Source organism: Mycteria americana, chromosome 4, assembly GCF_035582795.1.
Source record: "Mycteria americana isolate JAX WOST 10 ecotype Jacksonville Zoo and Gardens chromosome 4, USCA_MyAme_1.0, whole genome shotgun sequence".
In the NCBI taxonomy this organism is placed as follows: domain Eukaryota; kingdom Metazoa; phylum Chordata; class Aves; order Ciconiiformes; family Ciconiidae; genus Mycteria; species Mycteria americana.
Window position 1 is genome coordinate 11,288,769 of NC_134368.1, and position 25,947 is coordinate 11,314,715.

Below are 25,947 nucleotides of genomic sequence, written 5' to 3' on the forward strand. Positions count from 1 at the left end.
AAATAGGTAGATTACAGTGAATACCTGAATAGTGAACCTAGTTCAGACTAGCACCTTTAAATAACTGTGATGCTCTGTGTCTCATTGCAATTAAAAAAAAAAAGTGTTAGAAGTATTTATTGGCTCTATCTGAAGAGCAGATGTTTTCCAAAGTCATGCTGGGCAGTTATCAGTAATTAGACATACATGATAAAATACATGGAAGAGAGTTAAGGATTTCACTGTCCACTTCAATCAGACAGTTATGAATACACTGAAGAACTCTAGTTAACCAGCCTAGATTATTAAGAATTTCAGAGCTGTGCTCAGTTCAAAACTTATTGAAAAGATGAATGGACGTACAGCTTTAACAAAGGACTTCTACTTGAAAGCCGATTCCATTACTCCACTGAATACATGAATTAGAATGTCCCAACGCTACAGACTAATTAAAATGTCACTGCTTAAAATGCAAATATACCACTACTATGAGAGCTGCCTGCAATTATTCAATATTAAAAAAAATAACAAAAGGTTTCTGCTGTACAATTTTTTGTGTGTGTAGTTCAAGTTAGACTAAAATCTGGTCACGCACACCTAAGAATTCTCATTATTCATCCAAATTTTCTCTATTATTAAAATAAACAGAAGTACACCACATATAAAAGTGTTGTTTTTATTTTCCTTATGAAAACCTGTGGATTTTTCCAATAAGTACGTTCACTTTTTCAAACAGATCTGATGATGTTGTCTCCTCAAAAGGAAAGCATCCAAAGAATGCAATTAAAATCTTTTCAAAAGCCATAGGATTGGGGTATTTTATATGGCAGTAAAAACAAAGTTGCCTGCTGTAGATAGTCCCAATTAATTCTTCCCTTTTTTCCTTTTCATTGCTTTCCATTCACCTTCCTGTGTAGCAAGGCTACCAAGAAGCTCTTTCACTTTTCTTTTTCTGGCTGAATCTCTGTAAAACAAACAATCAACATATAAAATATTTCCAAAAGATTGTATTAGGGAAAATAAGTATGTATATTTAGACAATAATTATTACTTTATAAAAAGCTCCCCAACTCTTAAATTTCACCGACACACTTTAAATAAAAACATTCTGCATATTCTTGAACTAGAGAAAGGAAACTGCAAAGTTGAAAACATTTTAAATGATCTCTATTGAAAATGTTTGGTTTTCCCCAAATTGTCCAGTTTTATTTAAGTTTGATATGGTTGATCATTATTGTCAGTCTCGGCAGGCAGCAAAGACATGAACACACAGCAGAACAACCCCCAAACTGGTGCTGAAATAAAGGCTACATTACCTCTCCATGATTTCTGAAAGTTGCATTCTAGCCAGAAACTGGTTATCTTTCCGAATCTCACGAATGGCTCCTTTAAGTTCACGTTTATGCTTCCGAATCAACTGCTTTCTTTCCTGGTCCTTCTTGCTGCCTCCCTGCTTTCTTCCAAACTCTAAACTGAAATGAGAATGTATGTGTGAACACAGAACATCTTAACAAAAACAACTTTTTCATGCTTATAAGGACTGAGTTTTTGTATGAATACTCAGTATTTTAATTCCTGCATATTGTAAGATTAACTTGCAAAATAAGGAGCTGCCCAATGAACATACTGGAAAAACACTCACCAGACCTAACTGCATGTCATCCCCCATATGTAGCCTGCATTTTGAACACACTGAAAAAGCTAGAGTGGAAAAATGAAAGACATCTGGAGAAAGATGGAATCTCCCAATATATTTTAAGTTTTTGCAGACCTTCTCTGCAGACGAATTCTACAGAAAAAGTCTGATCAGTTACTTGGGGATAAATGTGTATGGCAGACGAAAGCTGTCCTCTTCAATTACCAGAATAAATAAGGCAGACAATTTATGCCCCTGTAGATAACCAACAGGGCTAATAAGTCAGCAGTCAATATAAGGCAGACTTCCTGAATTAGAATACTGTTCTATTATCTACAAAACCAAACTAGTGTTATTAAAATTTAGTTCCAAAACAGAATACAAAAATGAACATGGTCACTGCAAGCTCTGTAAAAAAGGGGAAAAACACCCCCATGTTTTTGGTCATTGCTGCTGTTGGAAGGTAGGGGGAAAACTGCTTGGTTGGGGAAGAGAGAGGAATGGGGCATATAAGTATGCTTAAAGGAATGCTTAATCTAACTGATTATTTGTTATGATCTGTGATGCAGAGCACAGGAATAGTCTGCCTTACGTTTCACACCAGTGAAGCATCCCTCAGTACCTTCACTATCCATCCTTACCTTCATACAGTTCACATACATATGAACTATTCATTTGTTCTTCAGACTTGAGTGCTTGACAGAGCATTCGCTAAAGCACCTGACTAGATAATAACAACCACCTCTTTTCATCTCGAAATTCATTAATTTACAATTGATTATATGGGAAAGAGTTGATTTCCAGTGCTGTTTTTTCCACAGGGTAATCTTTGCTCTATTTCTTAGAATTCCTCCTTCCTTTTTCTTTCCCTCCCTACCACCCAAGTAGCTGGTCCTTGTGATTTGTGCACAAAATCTAGCACAAAAATAGTTATCTGTTTTATGTCCTGTTTTCCAAATCCTTCTAGCTTGCTGAAAATCTTAATGTTTAAACGCACTTTTCCTTTGCATCAAGTGTTACTTTACTTACACTTTCACAATTTTAGGTGTATACTGTTTCAATGGCACTGGCTTCTTTTTCTCACATATCAGTGGGGTATAGTGTTTTACTTTGTTCTCTAGCTCTTTCACAGCAGTGTGATACCATTCCTGAAAATGCAAATCAAATTACAATTTTAAAAGCATACCAAAGACACCATAATTCACAAACTATTGTAAATCAAATCAACGGTAATGTTCTTCCCATATGCTCTTTTTCTGGGTAAAATCACTGCTATTCATTAGGACATTGCTAACACTGAAATGCTGTAAGCCTTCCAGGCTGCATAATTTTTAAACACTTTTGGAAGTCTATTAAGATGGTATCATGGACAATAAGAAACATCTGCAGGTAGTTTTACCTAACAGAGGAAGAAGCAAGACTAAAGCCAGTTTAACTCAGACTCTGCCTTTCAGGGTCATTTTAAGAATCATTGTTCGTTTTGTTTATTTTGATGGCAAAAATATACAGGCCATTCTGCATCATTTACCTTACAAAATCTTGTTCTCTAAGGATATTTCATGCTGCCTCTTGGAGGAGAGGACAATTCTGCTACATTCAGAAGAGACAGATTAAAAATTTGAACCTCATTGCTAGAAAAATAAACAACTGCCCTGTTTTTAAGTAAGGTAGCTGACCAGGCATATTTATGCTAGTTTTACTTAGACAGTTATAAATACTACCTCATCAATTTAGTACACGTATTTGGTTATACCAAGGTCTTACAGATTCATTACAAAAGTACAAGAGCAACTGGATGACTGGACTACAATTCTTATAAATTAAGTCACTCATGGAATGTTATATTATTACAAGCTAAGTGCTATTCTCTTCAATTAGAGGGGCACGATAAAAATATCAGTGAAAAAATCTTTTCTAAACATTCTGCACTCTTCTTTGGTTTTTCCACAGAAACATCACTATGATTTTTGAAGAGCACAAAAGGCAAATGCCTGACCCTTGAAAAAAATCTCACCGATGCTTATACTTGGTTTTTGTTTGTTTAAGCACAGATGAAGATCACAGAATTTATTAATAAAACAATCTTATCAATTATTTCATTCTTGAGGAACACATACCTGCATTTGTTCAGGATATTCATTCACTGGCACATGTTGTGTAAGAAGTATTCTGACAGGATGCATTATTTCATGGAACGATGGTAAAGACTCATACAGAGCTGCACATTTTTTAATAAGGTCAAAACACAGGGCTAGACATGATAACCTGTTAATGCACAAAAGAATTTAACAATTTCACTTGCAAAAATTATAGTGGATTTTCAAATAAAGTGAATCAAATTAATTAAATTTGGGAGCATTAGCAGTGTCTATTATTAAGACTGCCTGAAAGAATCAGTTACAAGTCTGGTTCTAGTTGTTAATTCAGACTAAAAATTTCACTCTCCTACTATAAGCAAATACCCAAGCAATCCATTAGTAACAAATCTTTACATCACTGCACAAAGCACAAGCCAGTATTGTGTCTTTGCCACTTCTGTAGAGTAAGAAGTTTTTATACTGCTTCTGAAAGTGTTCTGGTACTGGTTCCGAAGTTCTAAAACTTTTTTGAAACAGAATTAGTTATTTTGGTTATGGGTTTCTTTCTGAACTTCATAACAAAATGCTTACTCATCCCTGAAATAAGTTATATTGTAACACATGCACAAGGTGAAAAATGAGACTGAACATGGTTAATGAACATGTTTAGTTGTGGTCTTTCCTAACTTCAGTGTTTTACTACTAAAGTGACACTTTCTAACATAGTGTTTGTATGTAAATACAGTTATTTGCTTCTGAAGAGCTTGACAGTTCAAAGTAGTGAGCACCTCCTCTGTCTCTACATCATCCTCATCAGTTCACAGCTGTACATAAAAGGAATGGAAGGACTGAGCACTCCAACAAGTGCTCTGCATAACGTTCAGGCGAAAGATTAGCAATTTCACGTGCTACAGAGTAGTACCTTAAAAATAAAGCAGAACAACTCACTACTATTTTTACTCCCAAAGAGCACTGTCGCTGAGATTACCCAAAAGATGGTCTGTTTGGGATTTCTTCTGTTCACATTCCCTACATACCTGATATGATTAATTTCTGTTCTGCTGGTTTCCTTTAACCTAGTGACAATACTCAATGGCAGATTTTGCTTCTGCCAACTTTCCAGATCCTTCTTATCACACACCAAAAGCAGCTCTAAATTCTTCCCCACTGGTGTAAATGGATGCACTACAGTATAGCCTAAAAAACAAGAACAATAATCATTAAACAAGATCAATTCTAAGCATTCTTTCTGAAGGAAGAACAACCAAGAACTCTTTTTACTTTTTTAATCATGCTGCCTTTAAAAATACTTTATCAGTATTATGTTTTTCTAAAATAATGGAAAACACTGGAGCATGGGTACAATCATAGGCAAACACTCTAGCCATGCCACCCAATTCACAGAATCCAAAGGCAGGGACTGGGATAGCAAAGTACTGTTCACCATAGGAGAAGATCAAGTCTGAGACCATCTAAGGAACCTGAATGTCCACAAGTCCATGAGACCTGATGAGATACATCCGTGGGTCCTGAGGGAACTGGCAGATGAAGTTGCTAAGCCACTCTTCATCACATTTGAAAAGTCGTGGCAGACTGGTGAAGTTCCTAGTGACTAGAAAAGGAGAAAAATAACCCCCATTTTTAAAAACGGAAAAAAGGAAGACCCCATGAACTACAGGCCTGTCAGTCTCACCTCTGTGCCCAGCAAGATCATGGAGCAGATCCTCCCAGAAACTATGCTAAGGCACATGGAAAACAGAGACGTGATTGGTGACAGCCAGCATGGCTTCACTAAGGGCAAATTGTGCCTGACAAATTTGGTGGCCTTCTACAACAGGGTTACAGCACTGGTGGATAAGGGAAGAGCAACTGACATCATCTACCCGGACTTGTGCAAAGCATTTTACACTGTCCCGCACAACATCCTTGTCTCTAAATTGGAGACACACAGATTTGATGCGTAGACCACTTGGTAGATAAGGAATTGGTTGGATGGTCGCAGTCAGAGAGTTGCAGTCAACAGTGTGGTGTCTGGGTAGAGACCAGTGATGAGTGGGGTCCCTCAGGAGTCCGTGTTGGGACCAGTATTATTTAACATCTTTGTTGGGAACATGGACAATAGGATTGAGTACACCCTCAGCAAGTTTGAGAATGACACCAAGCTGAGTAGTGTAGTTGATACTCTAGAGGGAAGGGATGCCATCCAGAGGGACCTTAACAGGCTAGAGAGGTGGACCCGTGCAAACCTCATGAAGTTCAACAAGGCCAAACGTAAGGTCCTGCACCTGGGTCAGGGCAATCCCAAGCACAAATACAGGCTGAGCAGAGAATGAGCAGCCCTGCGGAGGACTTGGGAGTACTGGTGGATGACAAACTGAATATGAGCCAGCAACGTGCGCTCGCAGCCCAGAAAGCCAACCGTATCCTGGGCTGACTCAAAAGTTTTAAGTGTGGCCAGTGGGTCGAGGGAGGCGATTCTCCCCCTCTATTCTGCTGTGGTGAGACCCTACCTGGAGTATTGCGTTCAGCTCTGGGGCCCCCAGCAGAAGACAGACATGGACCTGCTCAAGCATGTCCAGAAGAGGGCCACAAAGATGATCATGGGGCTGGAGCACCTCCTGTATGAGGACAGGCTGAGGGAGCTGGGGTTGTTTAGACTAGAGAAGAGAAGGCTCTGGGGACACCTTACAGCAGCCTTCCAGTACTTAAAGGGGGCTTACAGGAAAGATGGGGAGGGACTTTCGATCAGGGACTGTAGCGATAGGATGAGGGGTAACGGTTTTAAACTGAAAGAGGATAGATTTAGATTAGGTATTAGGAAGAAATTCTTCACTATGAGGATGGTAAAACACTGGAACATGTTGCACAGAGAAATTGTGATGCCCTATCCCTGGAAGTGTTCAAGGCCAGGTTGGATGAGGCTATGAGCAACGTGCTCTAGTGGAAGGTGTCCCTGCCCATGGCAGGGGGGTTGGAACTAGATGATCTTTAAGGTCCCTTCCTACCCAAACCATCTATGATTCTACGTATGGGGAGAGAGAAGACACACAGATATGTATCTGCCCTGTGGAGAACAGGATGCACAGTTAAACTGCCAGTGAGGATGGAGTATTGGATATGCTTAAGAGGAAAGGGCAGGAATAGGACTTTCCCATGGAGTTACAAGTAGAAGGCTTTGACCAGGAAGTGGTCAAGCAGTACAGTGAGCTGGAGCAGGGAGAGCCCACAGTTGCAGTACATCACTGATCTCCCCTGACCTCTCAGCAGGGGCCCTCAGATACATGCTGTAAAGTCCTCTCCCACTGCAGCTAAGTAGTTTTAAAACAACAAGAATAGCACGGAACACAGAATACATACTGGGGCAGGGCATACAGAAAACGCTTAAGAATCACTGTGCTTCTGATCATAAGCTGATCTGTGAAATGGTACTTATAGAGCAACATGAAAGAAGCATCTGAGGAGTTTCATGGCTAAGGGAGAAAACTCTGCTGGACCTTTTTTTTTTTCCTTCTGTTTTCCTTACATCCTGCAAGCTTGCAATGGACTTATTTCAAAACTTTTTCAAATTGTAAGTTAAGATTATTTACATGCTCTAGAACCTGTACACGGCTCTTTACAGATAGGCCAGAAGACAGCATGTTTAAATAACGGTTCATAAGGTTTGAGACTCAAAGTTGTCAGAAATTGACACAGACATATGCAAGATCAGGAACTAAGATACCTGAGCTTTATTATCTGCTTTACTTGAAAGGATAACAGATCTCATTAACAATTCCATTAGCTAAGGCTATCAACAATGACAATTCCTTCCCACTCCCTCCACCTCTTCTCCTTTTTTTAAGGTAATAATTGTTTTTTAAGGCTAAAGCAGACTGTATCTCAGTCTTTTATGAAGTTGTATTCCATATAATTTCTTCATGTGAGAAATTTATGGATCAAGCTCATAAGATTAAAACAACAGGAGTTCTATTTGCTGATTCTACTTACTGTCAAAATTGAACCCCAAGAAATTTTTTGGTGTGACAGTATATCAGCATTCCAGAGAACTGGATGTGTGCTTATTTTAAAATATTCCGTGTTGACAGCCTAACCATCACATTTATCAGCAATACATCCACCATGAATATTTAAAAATGTGATTGGATACTTTGATAACTTCAAAACATCAAGATTGACTGAAAAATTCTCAAAGGGAACACTGTGCCTCTCACATATCTTTTATTGAGCTTTTCCTCACTGCCAACAGAAACCAACACCATGCAAATTTAACTACTGCAAAATCATTAACAGAAATACAAAGGAAATAATAAAAATAAAAAATGGTTAACACTTGATCATCAATTACCACTAAATATTTTAAAATAGCTTATCTGCTTTTGCAGAATCCTATGTTTTAACTGTACCAGAAACCTTCGTAGATCAAACATTCCTAAGAGATTACACAAAGGAGAAAATACTTTAAGTGCTATGTAACCCACCCACTCCCTAACCTCTTCCCACCTCCTTCTAAAAGTTCAGCTGTCTGTGTTCTGAGAATCCACAGCTTAGCTCTGATGCAGCCCAGCTGCGTAACCTTGGCTCACACTTCAGAGGAAACTGCTAAGCTGTGAGAAGCAGCTGGGAGAAAGTCTGTAGGGTACAGCCATACAAGATAATAAAGGTGAAACTGTAGTGCTAAGCTTGTTGAGAAAGGGATCATTAGTAGCTCAAGAATTCAAAAGAAAAAAAAAAAGCCAGCAAAAAAAAAGAAAGGATCTGCAAGACAACCACTCAGTACTACTGAAGATGTACTGGAACACTGCAGCAAAAGAAGCTGAACCTTCCTCACCAGACTGACAACTACCTAGAAAACAGACTCTTTAGGTGTCTTATCAAGAGTGAGGAGCATATAGCCTGTAGTTCATTAAATCCCAGATGTCTTGTGAGTTTGCCAACAAATAATTGAATTTTTCACTTGAGAATATCCTGCCTGCAGAGTCTCTTCACACATGTTAAGTGACACTCAGAGTGACCCCGAGATACTAACACATGAATTAGTTACTATGCTCTGACAAAGCTCCTCATAAGTGAATTATTGTCACTAAACTTGTCAACAAAAAAGCTCCAGATCTAGAATAACTTTAAAGCTAGAAATTAATCCAAAAGAAAAAGTTGAAGAAAGAGGAAGACTGGCAAATCCAAGTCATTTGCTAGCACATGGATCAAATTGAAAAGATAGTTTTATCCTCCCTGTTGTCTGTGCAAGTTGCTAAGTTTACACAGTTATGTTACAGCACAGACTAATCCTGCTTGTGGGGATAGCTGCCCTCTGTTACACTACAACAAATCCATGTCAAATAAATAAAAAGAAAAAATACCAACTTTGTGATATACTTCTCTCATTTATCTCGGTGATACAGCTATTAGCTGAAGAGGGAGGGTATCTGCAGCATTAGCTGCTGCCTCACTGTGAAGATACAGGGTACTCACTGGGAATCTGTTAGGGACTGTGAATTTCAGAGCACAGTCCAATCACACAATCTGTTTAGAACAATATTGCAAAAATACTGCACTGTGGGCAACATGAGTTCATTTCCTTCAATAACTTCAGTTCTTTCCTTCCTGCCAACAACACTAGAGGATCTGGTTCATAACAAGACGCCCAAGAATCAAGGTTGTGTATGGCTAACCTAGCAGATGATTTTGGTCTTTTGTTCAAAACAATAAATTCAGTGTGAAATATTTTTATGGAAATTTGAAAGATAAACCCTATTATTAAAATGTATTACTCATTTACTCTAAACAAACTCACCCTGGGCCTGTTTTTTGGGTAGAGATATGTGAAGTACTCCAAGAAGAAAATTGATGAGTTCTGGTACAAATCTTCTGGAGAGATACACATATTCCAGGAACAAATAACATATAAATAACCCTTTAATAACATCTTGCAATGCTGTGATGCGACACTAAAAGACAAAAAAAGCACAAAATATTCATAATTAAAAGTCTATACATCACAAGCATAGGATCTCCCAACAAGCAGAAATATTAAATAAGGTATACACATTTAACATGTAAAATTACACCCTTAGGACTTACACGAAAAACATATTGGCTTTCCCTTGCCCTTACTAAAGAGTATATGCAGAATTGAGTGAGAAGTCTGTCAGAACTGGTTTAGCCACTAGAAGGTGCTAAACCACAAACAATAAGTTCTTCAGAAATGAACCAAGGAAATACAAGGCTCAGAGCAACCTGGATATCTGAATGCAATAGAACAACTAGCTCAAGACTTTCAAAACATATAAACATAATATTTGGATAGAAAAATAAGGACCTATTTTAACAGCACTGCAATGCATTGCATTAGGTATATTTGCAAGGAAAACAAATACTGCCAATTTTTAAGGAAATATCTTTCTTAAGTAGGAACAAGTGCAATACATGGAAGAAAAATCACTAATTAATTATTTCAGACTGTATTCAGTCTGTTCTATTAGTCCTATGTAATTTGCCATATAAGGAATTCTTGCGTGACAGCTTGAAAAAGTGATTAGACATGGTTTTGTGAGTTGGACTGTATTCTGCAAGGGTTTTTTCCCCCTTCACTTTTTTTTCCAATTAGTATCTGTGACTATACCAAACACAAAGCTGCCTTTTCAGTACATTTCCAATCTATACATTCATGCTAACATGTGTATTTGGAGTCCTAGGAAGAAACAAGGAAATGAAGTTATATACCGAGATACAACATCATAGACATACCTTAGTAAGTAGCTGACTCATGTAGATAAAAGCAGGTGTTACAACTGGATGCCAGAAATCAGAAGTTGGAAACAGCAGAGATGTAATTTTCAAATAAATAAGCTGATAGCACATAAAACAAAGTAAGGCAAAATACAGTAAGACATTATTCCCAGGATCTTGACTTTACACGTATGTAACTGATGAATGAATAACTGCCATGTACTCGTCTAAAAATACCACAATATACATCATTGAGAAATGTGGTATGATACATGACCTATTGAGACGACTGTTTAAGTTACATGAGAAAATGGAATATCTGTTTTAGGTCTAACATTGCATTAATTTAACAAGGCAGCTGAAAGAACAACCAAGAAGGAACTATGCCTCCCAACCTGATGGGAGGCTTTCTTACTCCGTAAGAAAATCTGACCCGCTCCAGCCCACCACAATCACATACTCTCACACTACAAACAAATGAGCAAGTGGCCGCACAGGACCTGTGACACCTTTCAACAGGTCCTCATCACAGACAATTAAGTGACCAGGATCCTCAGGCACTAGCACACATCAACAAGTAACAGTTGCAGCCAAAGAAATAAACAGCAATTAGGTACACTTTTACTGAAGGTGACTTTTTAGAGAGCTACAAGTGACCTCCTGTCAAGACCGTAAGGGTGTTAAACATCAGTTGCGAGGTAATTCTGAAAGTTATCTAAGTGGATATTTACATAGTAAGCTAGATGCAAGTAAAGTTTTATTGTTTCAGCTCTGTTTCTCTCTATGAAGTTTCTGTCGTAAACAAATATTCTCCTGTTTTGGTTACTAAATACCACAGGCCAAGTTCCAAGTTAGATTAACTATAGGCACATAAGGTCTACTAACACAACTGGTCTAAGGAACATTCATTCAAAGGAGAGTGATAGAGGATAGATAGATAAGGAGAGTGATATAATTCCACCCTAAAAGATAACGACGGCTTGAAACCTGAAAAAGTCCACTGAAGGGAATGAAAGTCATTAGAGTGATTGGTGTCATAAGGGTGACAGTGACAAAATAAAAATAGAAGTTAAAAGCTCTCTACAATGCATTTCCTGCAAAATCCAAAACATCCTAAATAAAGACTCTTCAAAAGAACTCAATATAAATATTTTCCAAGCTGTAAGAACCAAGCCTTCTAAGCAAATCCTTCAGTCTATTTTCTTTCAATAGCCTAATTATTCCATTAGGCAGCACTGCTTCATCAAGCCAGGAGACAGAAAAGTAGCAGCTCTCTTTGGATTACTGACTTATGGTTTGTCTTTGAAAGTTTTTACTATAATAAACAAATACTCATTTTCCATATGTTCTATTCTTGAATTCCCTAACAGCAATTTACCTAGACACAGAAAAAGGAGTCTGTTCACATTTGGCATGGCCACTGAAATTTTGAAATATTACTAATATACAAAGGAAAGGTCAATTCTTTCCAAGTCATTAATTTAGCAATTATCATATATAAAGTACTAAGAAATGTTGTATTTTTATACCCATAATAATATTTCATTGTTATTTTTGTTAACCTAGGAGATAGTGCACTTCTATGGAGCACTTTTTTAAACATTTGTACTTAACAGAACTAAAGAAATCAGGACATAACTGACAATATCACCTCTTCCTAGAACTACCCATGTAAGTTTCAACAGGAAAACAAAGAATGTTCTGCTATGAAAACTGAAGTGGCAATTTTAAGATCTTTTTGCCTTATTAGTATTACAGAGTCACACTCCTATTCTGAAGAACGTGTGTGGAGGGGGGTGTTTGTTTGTTTCCCAGGATTTTTTTGTTGTTGTTGTGGGGTTTTTTTGTTACAACTTATCTCCAGAGAGGCAATTTAAAATATTGAGAAACCTAAAGAGTCACAGATGCTAATAATCCATTAAATACTTTGAAATATAAAATTAAATTTAATGTCATATCGCATTTACTGGCATTTCTGTACTACTGGAAAGAACAAGAGATTTTCCTAGCAGTATGCATTCGTTACCGTGTCTAAACCTGGAAATGTTGCACGGCCTTTGACTTCAATTACTTCTTCCATATCATGTGCAGCGTCTCGAAGGATAAACTTAATACTGTCACTGGCTGCCTCAGGAAACATCTGGCAAAGATTGTACAATGGCCTATTAACAAGAAATTGAAGTCATGATCAAGTTACACCGTTGATGTTAATAAACTGATTTTTAAGCACCTGTAGGAAGACTTCTTGTGTACCATCTACATTATAACAATAAGAAATTCCCTGAAACAAATCATTCTTTTTTAGAAATAGCCACTCAGTATACATATTATTATTGTAATATTTTTAGTTTACAGAGACATGTATTTTTCATTGGCCCTGGTGAGATAATATTTCATTTGGTAGTTTCTAAATCTTAATTAAAAAATAATTAAAAACTTTAAAATACACTCCCAAATAATCTGCTACAGTTAAAACACATCCTTCTGAATCTCCTAACTCTACATTTTAATGCACTGAGGTATACTGGCATATACTAGGCAGCCCACTACTCTAAATAGTCTTAGGCAATGTTAAACAACATGTGAGGCAGCAATGTGGTTAGCAAAATTATTACTTAAAACAAGAAAAAAAATACCCACAAAGTTAGGTCAGCTCCTGGCCTACGGTTAGTGCCTACAGGGAGATGCAGTCAGGAGTCTGCATCTGTTTTGTCAGAGTTTTGCCAGTATTTTCAGTTAAAAATGTCTGTAGTGATATTAATAAATCCCAGTTCTAGAAAACAATCAAAATGTGTTTACACATTTTTACAAAGCCCCAGCATGTGCAACAGTATCAACAGGTCAGTGCTCTTGCTGATGAATGCAACAGAGCAATGAATGCTAAAGCTGCACATTACAGGTTTTTTTAAAAACTTACTTCAGCATGAAATAAAAACAACATATGCTGAAAACTACATACAAATAACTCACTGAAAGAAAGCCATCTAGCCTGCAAAGTCAAGATAGGAATCACAGACTAATTTCAGTTGGAAGGGACCTTTGGAGATCATCTGATGCAACCCCCTGCTCAAAGCATGGCTAACTTCAAAGCTGGATCAGGTTGCTCATGGCTTTGTCGAGTGTTGTATATCTTCAAGGGTGGAGATTCCACAGCCTCTCTGGGAAACTTGTTTTAATGTTCAGCACCTTCGCTGTGAAGATTTTTTTCCTTACATCTAATTGGAATTTCCCTTGTTGCAGCCTGCGTCCATTGACTCTCATCCTTTGCTGTATACCTCTGAGACGAATTTGGCTCTCTCGTCACTGTAACTGCCTGTTAGGCATTTGAAGACGACAATGCCAAATTGACAACTTCCTGCAAAGTGTTTACTTGGAACTTTTGTATGAGGTTACCACAACACTCTTTAATTCCATTTTCATCGAGTTCCCTGAGTGAATTCATAGAATGGAAACCCATGGAAAAAACAAAGATTGCAAAGGGAACTGCACACCGTCATTGCAAAGCTTAAAATCCTTAATCAGCAGTCTAAATAGCTTCATATACAGAAGTTTGCATGCATACATGGTATTACTTATCCACTACCCATGAAAAGCATTTTGCAGATCAAAAATTACATTCTGAGGTTTTGAAAATGTCTTGGTACAATTAATAGCTCAAGCAATACATGAAAAAAAAGTTAAAACACTATAGAGCTGGACAGTTACCAGTTGCCTACAATCCCTACAGAACTAGTCAAAACAAACAAACAATGCTTTATCCTAGGTAGCTTTTCTCTTTAAATCGTAAAGGAGCAAAAGTCTATAGGATTTATTACTTACAGGACCAGTTTGTCAATTGTTCTGAGCTCTGGTAAATCCAGAGTTGCTAACTCCCCAATATACTCCAAAAGGAAGCCAAACAATTTCTGCAAGAAGCATAATATGTTACAATTATTGGTTGGTTTTTTTCATTGTACATATTCTTAAACAGCATAAAAGAACAGTGGTACAGAGGTTAGAAAATGTAGAGTGGTATGTTTATTCTACTGCTATTCACAACATAGAAGCATGTATGTTTTATAGTGCTTCCTGAACACTTACTAAAACTTACTCTGGAATTCAAAGTTAATTTTAAACCTTAAAACAAAACAACAAAACTCCCATACTTCCAACTTTGCTTTGTTTCCCACTGCAAGGCTTGGATGATTGCATTTCTGAATTCTCTCCAGTATAATAAGCTGTTGTTCTATTGTTCTTCCAGCCAATAAAGACTTAAATGTCTCATAGGACTCAGGAACTAGAAAGTAAAAACAAAAATTGACCAGACAAAAATCTCAAACTTAACATATTTAATTCATGTGAACATCTAACAAATTTCCAATTTGAAAGTGTTATTCAGAAAAAAAGATACCATACAGCTTTTAAATAATCACCTTTTAAATGCTAATAACCTATCAGCATGTGTAACATTTATATATAAACATAAGTCAGAAAATAATGTAAACATTTCCCAATGATTAACATTCAATTCATCCTGTATTTGCTGCCTAAGCTGAGCACAACTATGTTGACACACACAAAGCAGAATTAAACTTAAGCACACATTCAACCATAAATTTACCATAATACAATTAGCTCTATGTTTAATTCACACCTAACTAGCTTTTGTATGAAGGATATTAAGAAAAGTAAGAATATTGCCACTAACAGAAAATAATAATAATAAAAAACCAACCTGGCATCTATTTAGTTTTTTGCGTAAGTTCACATGCTAGAAAACATCCTAACTGGCTAAGTTTTTTGAGTTATTTTAATGTGACTGCTTTCTGGTTAAAGCAAAGCCTGAATGCAATTTAAAAGGCTTTGTGTAACATAAGTGATCTCCTTTTGATGGAAAAATGCAAGCACTTAAGGAAGTTGTTTGAAAGGTTGTTTAATCTTGCGACAGATACTTTTGTTAGAGAAATCTATACTAGGATAATAGTTAGATGCATTACGTACTTAATATTAATGAATGTTTTGTGTACTGCTTGAAATGTGCCTCCTCCTTCCCCCTAAGCACAGACCCAAAAAGAGTCAAACTTTGCGTATCTCTACTTAACAATACATAACAGGGATTAAACCTCAGAACACTGCCTCTCCAAGCATCTTCTCTGACAAAAATATAGTCCAAACACTAGAGCAAGTAACCTTTTCTCATTTAAGTATAGATAATAGAATACTATTCTGGCTCCCCTTATGCAAAACACTAGCACTTTGGATTGGATGTGCTGGTGGCTTTCAGAAAGGAGTACAGATCTTTCCATTTTTCTCCCCAGTATTTATCTTTCCATTCTAAGGCTGCTTGGAGGAGCAGAAACAGCTCTGGGGTGAAGCAGATCTGGTTCCCACTGCTCATAGCATGATTAGGGCTGATCACCAAGAACACCAGTTACTGGCTACTCTTGGAATAGTAGAAGACAACTATGAAGCAAAACTTCATGGATGAACAGGAATAAGTAAGATCCTACAGGGCAGAGAAAGAGACTGCTTATAAATACCCTGAAGACAACAGGGATCTCTGGCTCAGTCCTTTGCTTACCAGCAAACGTATAGGGAAGCTCTGATTTGGCAGCTTCCATTTTTGGATCTAGTTCCTCCACATTCTGTGATTCATTTTCATTTGTCTTGTGTTTCTTCTGTTCTTTATTCCCTGCAGCTTCTTCTTCTTCACTCTCAAGGTCAGATTCAAGATCAGAGTGGCTGTCTGCAGCACCATCCTCCTCATCTTCATTAGCAGATTCTTCCTCACTTTCTTCATTCTCATTATCTTCTTTCCCACCTTCCTCTTCTTCTTCTTCCTCCTTGTCTTGTTCCTCCTCCTCCTCTTCATTTTCAATATTAATTTTTCCATCCTGTTAGTAGAGAAAATAAGCCAGTTAAAAAACTGATAAAGTGACAGCACCTTGCCAGAATCACCATGCAAAGCTATCATTAAATACACATGAAAAGGATCTGAGCCTTGCTACCCTGACCAAGCAGCGAATGGCAGCAGTACCGGCCAAGAAGGGATTTTAAGGAAAGTACATGCATGCAAATATAAGAATAGTAGGGTTCCAAGGGGCTGTAAGAAACTGGAAGAATAAGAGGTAGTATATGAGGACTAAAAGAATCAACACAAAAGTAAAAACTACTAGCAGATGATACGAAAAAAAATTCAACATCACTTACAGAAGCATTCTTGGTTAAAAAAATATATTCCTTCTATGTATTAAAATAGCATATCAGATAAATATTTGTTCCCATCCTGATTTTATTAATCATCAGTTTAAATTCACATTCCCAGTTCGTATTCTCCCCTTCCAGGGCAACAGCAACTCCCTTGCTACTTACATGTAAGAGGATGAGAGGATCAGTATGCACACACGTTCACCACAGTCAGGGTGACTCACTACATCAGCTTTAACGTTATACTGCTCTGCCACTTTAATCAAAGCTGCTTCACAGGGGAAGGGTTCTTTCAGAAACCCACTCATCCTCAGGCTGAAATTTGGTGGAAGTTGTATCAAATACAGCAGAAATTAAAAAAAAAAAAAAAAAAAAAAAAGGACCAGAAGGACTAAAGCCCTCTCTTCAGCCAAGCAGGCTAACAGCATAGAAGGCTACTATAAGAACAGGAGTATAGTCAGTAGATTGTGGGAAACAACTATTCCCCTCTACTCGACGCTTGTAAGGCTACATAGAATACAGCATCCAGTTTTGGGCCTTCAAATACAATAAAGACATCTATAAACTGCAGCAAGTTCAGCAGAAAGCCACCAAGATTGTCAAGGGGCTGGGGCACCTGCCCTATGAGGAGAGGAAGACCTGGGCTTGTTCAGCCTGGACCAAATAACCACCTTCCCACACCTACAAGGGACATCATTGGTAAGGCAGAACAACACCCTTCATCACAGTCCACAGCAGGAGAATGAGAAGCAACAGGCCTAAGTTAAACAAGAGATGTTCAGACTGGATTTAAAGAGAAACTTTTTCATGGTAAGGACAGTCAGTGGAGCAGGCTGCCCAGAGAGATGTGCAGCCTCCATTCTTGGAGATTTTCCAAGTATGGACTGGATAAAGCCCCGAGCAAACCGATGATTTCATCGTTGACCCTGCTTTGAGCAGGAGTGTTGGACTAGAGGACTCCACAGAGGTCACTTCCAAACTGATTTTCCCATCTTCTTTTCAGAAGTCTGAAAATTCTGAAATTTTAAACCTTACCTTGTAAGACAATAAACGCCTGTCATCTTTATCCAGGATAAAGCCATCAGCTAGATCATCAGCTGACAAGTGGCTCGGTTTCTTTTTATTTGCCTGTTCATCTATTCCACGCATTCGACGTAGTCTTTCTGCCTGTGTTTTAGAAGAAATACCACACGTGAGCCATCTAGATCAATCAGGTAACTACACCAGAATGGAAGACCCCTCAAAAACTACAGCTAAGAAAATCAAAGCAAAAAAAAAAAAAAAAGTTAACTGGGGTTACTCAACAAGTTGATGAAAAGAAAAAACAGCAACTTGACAAATTATGGGCAAAAGCTGATGATGCCTTATTTTTTGTGGGCAGTGCAATCTGATAAGAGCACATAGATAATTGGATTAGCTTATTTGGAAGGCTTTAAAACTGGGTTTACCAGAAGCATTATGTCTCATTTTAAAATTTGTTTTGCTTATGAGACAATGCATCATTACTAGAAAATGTAAGCTTCTAAAGTGTTTTATGATTCTGCAGTGTCTGTGTTTCCCATATGTGTAACAAGTTTGTAGTAAACACAGTCATACCCTAAGATTTTTAAGATATACTAAATTTGTAAGCAGACTCAATGGGCAATATCTGAACCAATCATTTACAAAAGGATTTCCACCTGGGCAACCAGATAGACTGTGCATCAAACAAGATAACAAGAACAGAAATGGAAAAAAAAAAAAATCCTTCTTTCTGTTCTACTATTAGCTACTGAGCTGTTCTGAGGTAACCTGAAGGTACTGAATTCCTGTGGTTCTAAAAGTGTCCCTAGTATACCAGAAGAAAAAAAAAAGGAAAAAAACATTTACCAAATTATTCATTCTTTCTGTAAGACTCAGAGCTCCACGTAATAGCAAGAGCATGCAGTATTTCCCAAGAGAATCCTATTCCTCTGCAAAGCAAGGCTATATACATGCTACCGGTGGAAGACTCTTGCAACATCAGAAACAAACAATAAATGACTTACCAGTGTATTAATTCAACTGCTGTGCAACACCATACTTCCCCTTACTGACTTAGAAGCACCTCTCAACTCTGAATAATTTAAAACATTTCAAGGCAAATCAAAGTGATATTACATTTTTATGGAAGAAAGATCAACTCATTTCATAAACCTCACTAGTCACGTACTAAGCCTATGTTTTTCTGTTGTAAAATCAGTTTGCGAACAGAACACAAACAGAAGATTTCCTGAATTCACCCTCTGACGAATTGCAGTTTAGTACAGCCACTTCCAATCTAAGGTCAAGCAATGAATATAAGCGGTCACTCCCAAAAGACAGGCCACAAAACAATCTAAAACCATAAATGGTATACCTCCAGCTTCTGGAGTCGTGCCTGCTCCTCTTTTGCCAATTCTTCTTCTGTCTTCATCCTTTCTGAAGGTTTTGCTTTCATCTCGAATCCAAGTTCTCGAACAATCATATCATATTCATCAGGCTAAAGAAATATTTATATAATTGTTCATTATCTTAAGTTTTATTATTCTGCTTTGCAGCCACCCCTCTGCCAGACTAACAGCTAAGACTGTTCAGATATAAGGAAAAGACTGTTTCTAAAGAAAGCTGCAAGAACATTCAACTCTGTATTAAGACAAGGAATGGAATGAACACTTGAATAGAAATTCTCCTGGAATCCCACCCTCCTCCCCCATTTAAGTTACTTACGACTGAAAAAACTGACAAATAGTATCTTAAATAAAAACTAGTTTACTCATTAATTGAAAAACTTTAAAATATTGTTTATTAATAAAACACTATTTTCTCAAAAGCAGCTAGAATTAATAAATTTATAGTTTACATTTCACTTTATACTGTCAGACACGAGCTAAGTCTTTGTTATCTTTGTTACATAGATGTCTATCTTAATGAAAACAAAAAGGGATGCTGATACTCAGTGAATTTAAGCAGCACACTTGGGAAAACAGTCACTAGCAGACATTATGCTGGACTTGCGAATAGAGTCTTCTTGATGCCTGCTTAAGTCACTAAACCATACAGCTTCTCTAAAATTCAGTTCTAGGATTTTTTCTTCTTACATGACTAGTTAATTTTCTCCAATTCAACAATGTTATAGAACATTACTAATTCACACTTTGCATCCTTGATAATTCTTAAACTGGATCCACACACACGAAGCAAGGGAATCTAATCTTCCTTTCAGCAAATTATGATGACAAAACTTTTGTCTAAGATACCACATTACCAACATATTAGAGTATTTGGCATATTATGAAACATCTTAAAACCAAAAATCAATACATCAATATATGAACTTTTGATCCAGTATCTTCTGTTCGTTATTTGAGATCAGTTTTAACATAAGATCAGTTCATTAGTTCAATCTTTCAAAAACTGAATTGTACTGCCAAGGGATAAATGGAAATTCACAATGTTCTGCAATACAATACAAAATTTCTACAAGAAAAAAATAGTGCAATGCATTACAATACCTATTCTTAGATTTAAAAGTTTATTTCCCTAGTATAAAATACAACTGACAGAAAAAGCTTTGAGACCATAAGATATCTATTCAAACGTTAAATATTTTCCTTCCCTTTTTGTAGAGAAGTACCCAATTTACAACAGGGAAACGTTTGTTGTCAAATAAAAGTTGTTTTATCCAAGGAACACAACAAAGGCATTCAAACTAAGTCAATGTTCTCAACAATTTTAGTTCTTCAAGAAAATGTATTTGTCATAAAAATAAGCTGTAGCCAACAGTGTTGTTCAACCTGCAACCTCTCTCAGATATGATAAGTAATGAAAAGCAATAGGTAATTAAAATCAGATAAATCATATAAAACCCTATATTCTTCCTACTAACCAAACTGTCCTAAAACTGTAGCGCTCCCTCAATGTGAATAGCAGGCAACATTTTATTTTAGAAAGTGATGAACTTTGCCTTATACTTTAGCCACTTCAAGTCAAAACCACAAGTTATTAGAACAAAAGAAAGTAGTCTAGGCAAAACCTTACCTTGGGTTTTTCTACTTCTTTGTCCTTTCTCTCTGACTTTGGGGTTTTGCGGGCAATAAGGGTTTGGATTTCCTTCCAGTCATTGTCAAGCTTTTCTGTGAGTTCTAATGCACTTTCTCTCCTAGTTTGCCTCTCTTGCTAGAAAAAAAAAAAAAAAAAAACCAAACCAAAAACAAATGCAGCAGTTATGCTCAGAAAAATATGACATAGCATTTACAGCATAAAACCAAAATGCTGTCTTTAGCAATGGAACAATTTCAAATATTTAACATTATAAAGGTGTAAACATTCTTTATGGAAGAAGATGTACAGTTACACTGAATGGCACAAAGGTTGCATACAGAAAACAAGTTAGGAGTCAAAAAAAGGGGAGATTTGGGGATACAAAAGAATGGCAGGTATTCAATGCATATTCTAAAATGCCTACAAAGTCAGATGGATTTTATTCAAGGAGCTTGGACTCTTCTAGACAGCCATCTCCTTTGTTTTCTGTCACTACTATTTTATTCCGCAAAGATAGAAATTGTGATGGCTTCTTAATCATGCTTATTTATGCTTCAGGGCTGAAAACTCACCTTTTCTTGTTTAGATTTAGCTATCATCTCTTCTATGAGTTCCTTCCTAGATTTAGGTTTTTCCTCCTCTTCATCTTGCTGCCCACTTGATGCTTTTTTACGAAGGAGGCCTCCACCCCCTCCAAAGTGAGCAGCAGTTAATTCAGCTAGAAAAAAAATAGTAGTAGATTGTGAATCCTTTTCAAATGCATACATGAGTGCTGCTGCTGGGACAGTATCTCCCTATTCTTTGCGAATGGGAGCAACTAAAACTATTGAATCAATCATGTACTATTCCTATCCCTATGGGAATGGCCATACCAAAAGAGATTGATGCTAACACATAATTTACGCTGACACACATTTTGTACGAGGTAGGAATACGTTTTTTCAATATTTTAACTAGTATTTAGGTGCAGAGGTGCAAGAAAGCAACCAGAAAACTCACACTTCAGATTCTGCCCAAAGGTCTTGAAATACAGGTACCTATGTATGCTGAAAAGCCCACAGATTAAAGCAGCTTGCCAGGTAGGTAGTTCCAACTTAACATCTGCTAAAATCCAGAGAACTGTTCTGCGTGTGGTTAAGAAGTAATCAAATATGGCTTAAACATCCCAACCAATTACATAACATTCTTTCTCATTGAAAGACTGAACAAACGATGTACATGTACCAACAATAAAACCAGCAGTGGGATACTAGCTGACATGTCTTACCTGACAGCGTTCCTCTTTCTTCTGTGTCACTGTCACTATCAACAATATCATTTAGTTTTTCAATTTCTGCCAAAGATTGGCCATAATGAGTCAATTCCTCATCTTCATTAAGATTATAAATATTCTTCTTTCCATAATTTTGCTAAGAATAGTAGAACAAACCAATTAAATAACAAAAGACTTTTAGTTCCCAGGCAACAAATTAATAAAGCCTGTATTTTCAATGCTAGTTGAGGAGATTCTTATTCCAGTGTTCTGCTGGAACAGAGCACTGGAATAACAGCACTACCAGACCATTACTTTCATTCAAATACATTAAACCTTAAGTTAGGGAGTACGATGTCTCTCTTATTCTTATACTAATGTAGAAATGGAGTAACTCAGAAAACCTAAGGAAGCTTAAGTTTTATCTGTATATCAGTAACATCAATTCTTAATTACTACATTTCAGGCCTAATGAAACAGACTATAACCTATACAAATTATCAGTAGAATATGATATTACACTACTCAATTCTGGAGACCGAGTATGATGGGGCAGAAAAAACCAGTACTGCACACACAATTCACATTACAGAATGACAGCAAGTTAGAGCTCTTCTAGTCAGCAAATGAAATGGCTGCTGTTCAACAGCTGTACTGGAATCTCAAAGTGTACTTGATGGTGGCTGCCTTCTCCTAATTCAATTCCCAAATCATAGTAGTCAAAGCAGTCAAAGAAAACCACTCAATCAATGAATCTGCTTAAAACTGGCTTTCTCGCACATCAGTGCTCAAAAGTGCTCAAAGAAATTTCTGCTTCAAAAAGTTGTCTTGCAAAACCAGAAAGTTTTCATGAAAAATTTTGGATGCCCACAAAAAATTGCTTTTTTATGAAAGTTCCAAACATATAAAAATCAAAAAAGCATTACCCTGCAAACCCCTCTGTTAAGGGGGACGCTCCCAACCTAAAAAGTCAAGAGTTTCTTGTTTGGGTTGGGTTTTTTTGGTGGTGGTGGTGGGGTTTTTTTTGTTTTTTGGGGTTTTTTTAGTTCCTATACTTTACCTGTCTTTCCAAAGTGAATCGTCTGATCATCTTTTCCTCTGGACTTATTTTGGTGTTGTATTCACCAAAACGTTTATCTTTAAACACATTTGTCTTTTCCCTTTCTTTATATTCTTTCAGTAATGTTTGGGTACGCTAGAAGAAAAAAAAAAAAAGGAGATCAAATTAAAAAACAAAGAGAGTAACTACTTTCAAAGCCAAGGCAAAAAAGGCGCCATGGTATCTTGGCAACATAATCTAATTTATCAGAATGCAATGAAAAAGAAGGAAAAATTAACAAGAAAAGAGATGGGAAGCTCATACAATAAATCCAGAGTCATTAAGTTCTTTTACAAGCTGTCCATATGAAGATAAAATATGGTACACTGTATCTCACCTTTATTTTATCACATATAAAAACTCTGCATTGGCACTGAAGAACTCCGATTTGTCTGAAGCTTAGTACACAAGAATAACGTATTAAAGAAAGCAAAAAAGCCCCAGTATCAGCTGAACCTCTTCTGGTCTTGTCATCTAAGACATAAAAAAAACCCAAGTGGGTACATACATTTAGCTCTCTGCTTTAGTGCTGAGCACAAGGAGGTTATGCATCAAAGCAGTAAAAGGAAGTTTAGCAGACCTATATGAGGTAGTATGTATGTGCTGTACTTATGGTACAAGTAAGGAGACAGGTTTACTTTTCAATGCCAGCAATTTAATTCATGACAAGCATTTGATTTACCTTACTATTAAATAAAACCCAATGACCTTAAAATGTGATATTAAACATTAATAAAGTTTTCTAAAATCTGGACAAATAGTCATGAAGACTGAAAGCTAATTTATGATTTCATGCTGAAGATATTATACAGTTTCTAAAAGAAGAAAATGCTGGCTGCGTTTAGACTGGAAAAAAATCCATGTTTATTTAAAACACATTACCTGAATCTTATGGAAAGGTACTGTTGCTATTCATATTACCATGAACTCACAAACTGCTGTGCTGAAGGAAAAGGCTGAGTTTCCTGCAACAAGCCTCTGCAGTGTCACTGAGCATTCACAACTTTCAGACGCCGCTGTAACTGACACCAGAACTCAGGTTTCATCTACTACTGTGTCAGTTCTACCTTGTATTTACTTCCTGCACTGAATATATAAATTATCATTCAGCTTAAACACTGTGCATGAACTTTAATAGCTCTTAATACCTTGGATATGGAAAAGCACTTTTGTTTATCAATTATTTGATGTCCTCTCTCATTGATAAAAAGTTATTTAATGCATCACCTCTCACAATGCATGCAAAATGAGAAACTATCCATTTCCTTTTGCTGCACTATTTTTAAAAAGAACTTCTCTTTTCAGTAAGTGCTTTAAATCCTGTTTGACAACAGATTGTATGTAATATGTCAGAGAGAATCTCAGGGACAAACTTTCAAATTATGCTTTTTTTCAGCTTAACAGAATCTGCAGAGGTTTTAACTTCTTTCCTGGTTTGTTTGAAGAGACAGATAATAAATAAGTCCAGTGCTTCAAGGATAAGGTAGGTTGCCAGAATCCCAGATGACACAATGTTCTCCCTTATGCATAACGCATTTTGGTCAGGTAGCTAGTGATGTCAGTAGAGAAAGAAAAAGAGGCAATTTTAAAACGGCTTAAGGGTGGAAGATAGAAGATTTACTCTTCTTAAGTTGTATGGTCATTCTTATGACAGCAATAAGGACAGATCATTATTTTGCATCCCAACATATTTCTACAATGCAACTATTTAACCAGTGTGCAAAAAGACATCCGCATGTTTTCCAAACCAATGGCAGTTTCTTTGTATCTACGTATTTCTCACTGCATTCAGACCTTAGTGCCCTTTCAAGCTTTCACTATTACAGCACTGTTGCACAATTATCAAGAAGATTAACATCCTGCAGCAACCAAAACTGACCAACATAATGTACACTGACAACCACCTGCATTCTGGTCCAGTATTTGTATACCATTGTATTCCTGGGTAATTTGAAAAGAGAATCATTCCCACACATGCAATAAGGGAGACTTGCACTACTGAACCCTGGGGATTGCACCGGAGGGAGATGTTTTCAACAGGCTCTCCATCACCATCTGAGCAACATGAGGTGACCAGCCACTCCTCCTGTGCACAACGGAGGTAGTCTTTTATCCCACCTGAGATGGCTCCAGGCTTATCACCTCTCCACCACAGCTACATCTACAGATTCCATCCTTCCTCCCAACTTTTGATGTCCTCTTACCTTCTTGATGGCCTTGGACCGTGAGACACCAGGCAGCCCCACATCATTCTTGGTCTTCCTCCCCAAGATGTCAAACTTCTGCCTGTTGACCTTCACCTCAAAGGGGTTGCTCTTGACCATGGCCATAGCTGACTTCACAGGGCCCTTGGCTACGGAGGACGCTGAGACCTTTCGCTTCTGCTTAGCTGCCTTCCCCATCTTTGGTTTGGCTGCCTGAGTGGATGCGTGTGGGGAAGGAGGCTCAGTACTCACTCAGAGTGCGGGGGTCAGGGCTGGAGGTGCAAACAGGCCGAACAAAATGGCGCCCACGGGGGGAAACCCCCCCACAGCACTACCCCTCGGGCCTGACTACTGCCCTCCGCCGCTCCCCCCAAACCCCGTGAGAGCCGGCGGGGTCGCGGAGCAGAGGAGAGGAGAGGAGAGGAGAGAAGAGAAGAGAAGAGAAGGGAGCGGAGCGGTAACAGCACTCCGCTCAAACCGGCGTACCCCGGCAGCACCACACGCGCACCGGCAGCCTCGCACCTCTCGCGAGATATTCGCCCAACTCTCGCGAGATTTGCAGCTCTTCTCCCCTCCCGCTTTGGGACGAGCCGCGGGTGGGAGGAGGGGAAAGGTTTAACGAACTACATATCCCAGCACACAGAGCGCGGCGGGCGCCGGGGAGACGCGATCACTGTGGCGCGAGGCCTGCTGGGAGTTGTAGTCCCGGGGAATAGGGAGGGGGAGGTGGCACAGGAGCGCAGAGG

The 25,947-nt window shown here is 37.8% G+C and overlaps 1 protein-coding gene across 3 annotated transcripts; it reads right to left on the reverse strand.

Moving 5' to 3' along the window:
- Nucleotides 1-639: 639 nt before the first annotated feature.
- On the reverse strand, nt 640-25,596 carry NOP14 (NOP14 nucleolar protein). 3 transcript variants are annotated; one of them, XM_075499640.1, is made up of 19 exons: nt 25,202-25,334; nt 23,335-23,471; nt 22,959-23,093; nt 21,914-22,055; nt 21,219-21,364; nt 20,644-20,781; nt 18,983-19,105; nt 17,641-17,772; nt 15,980-16,292; nt 14,565-14,695; nt 14,239-14,324; nt 12,446-12,581; nt 10,438-10,539; nt 9,485-9,638; nt 4,731-4,890; nt 3,733-3,880; nt 2,645-2,763; nt 1,296-1,451; nt 640-943 (listed from the first exon to the last, which is right to left on the reverse strand). In XM_075499640.1, exons 3-19 carry the CDS (start codon nt 22,986-22,988, stop codon nt 844-846), a joined length of 2,316 nt encoding a protein of 771 aa, XP_075355755.1. In that variant the 5' UTR covers nt 22,989-23,093; nt 23,335-23,471; nt 25,202-25,334; the 3' UTR covers nt 640-843. The 3 variants fall into 3 exon arrangements, 2 of the variants coding, with proteins under 2 accessions (XP_075355755.1, XP_075355754.1); XM_075499639.1 differs by lacking the exon at nt 23,335-23,471 and having other exon boundaries at nt 25,202-25,593; XR_012775462.1 differs by lacking the exons at nt 2,645-2,763; nt 23,335-23,471 and having other exon boundaries at nt 25,202-25,596.
- Nucleotides 25,597-25,947: the final 351 nt, after the last annotated feature.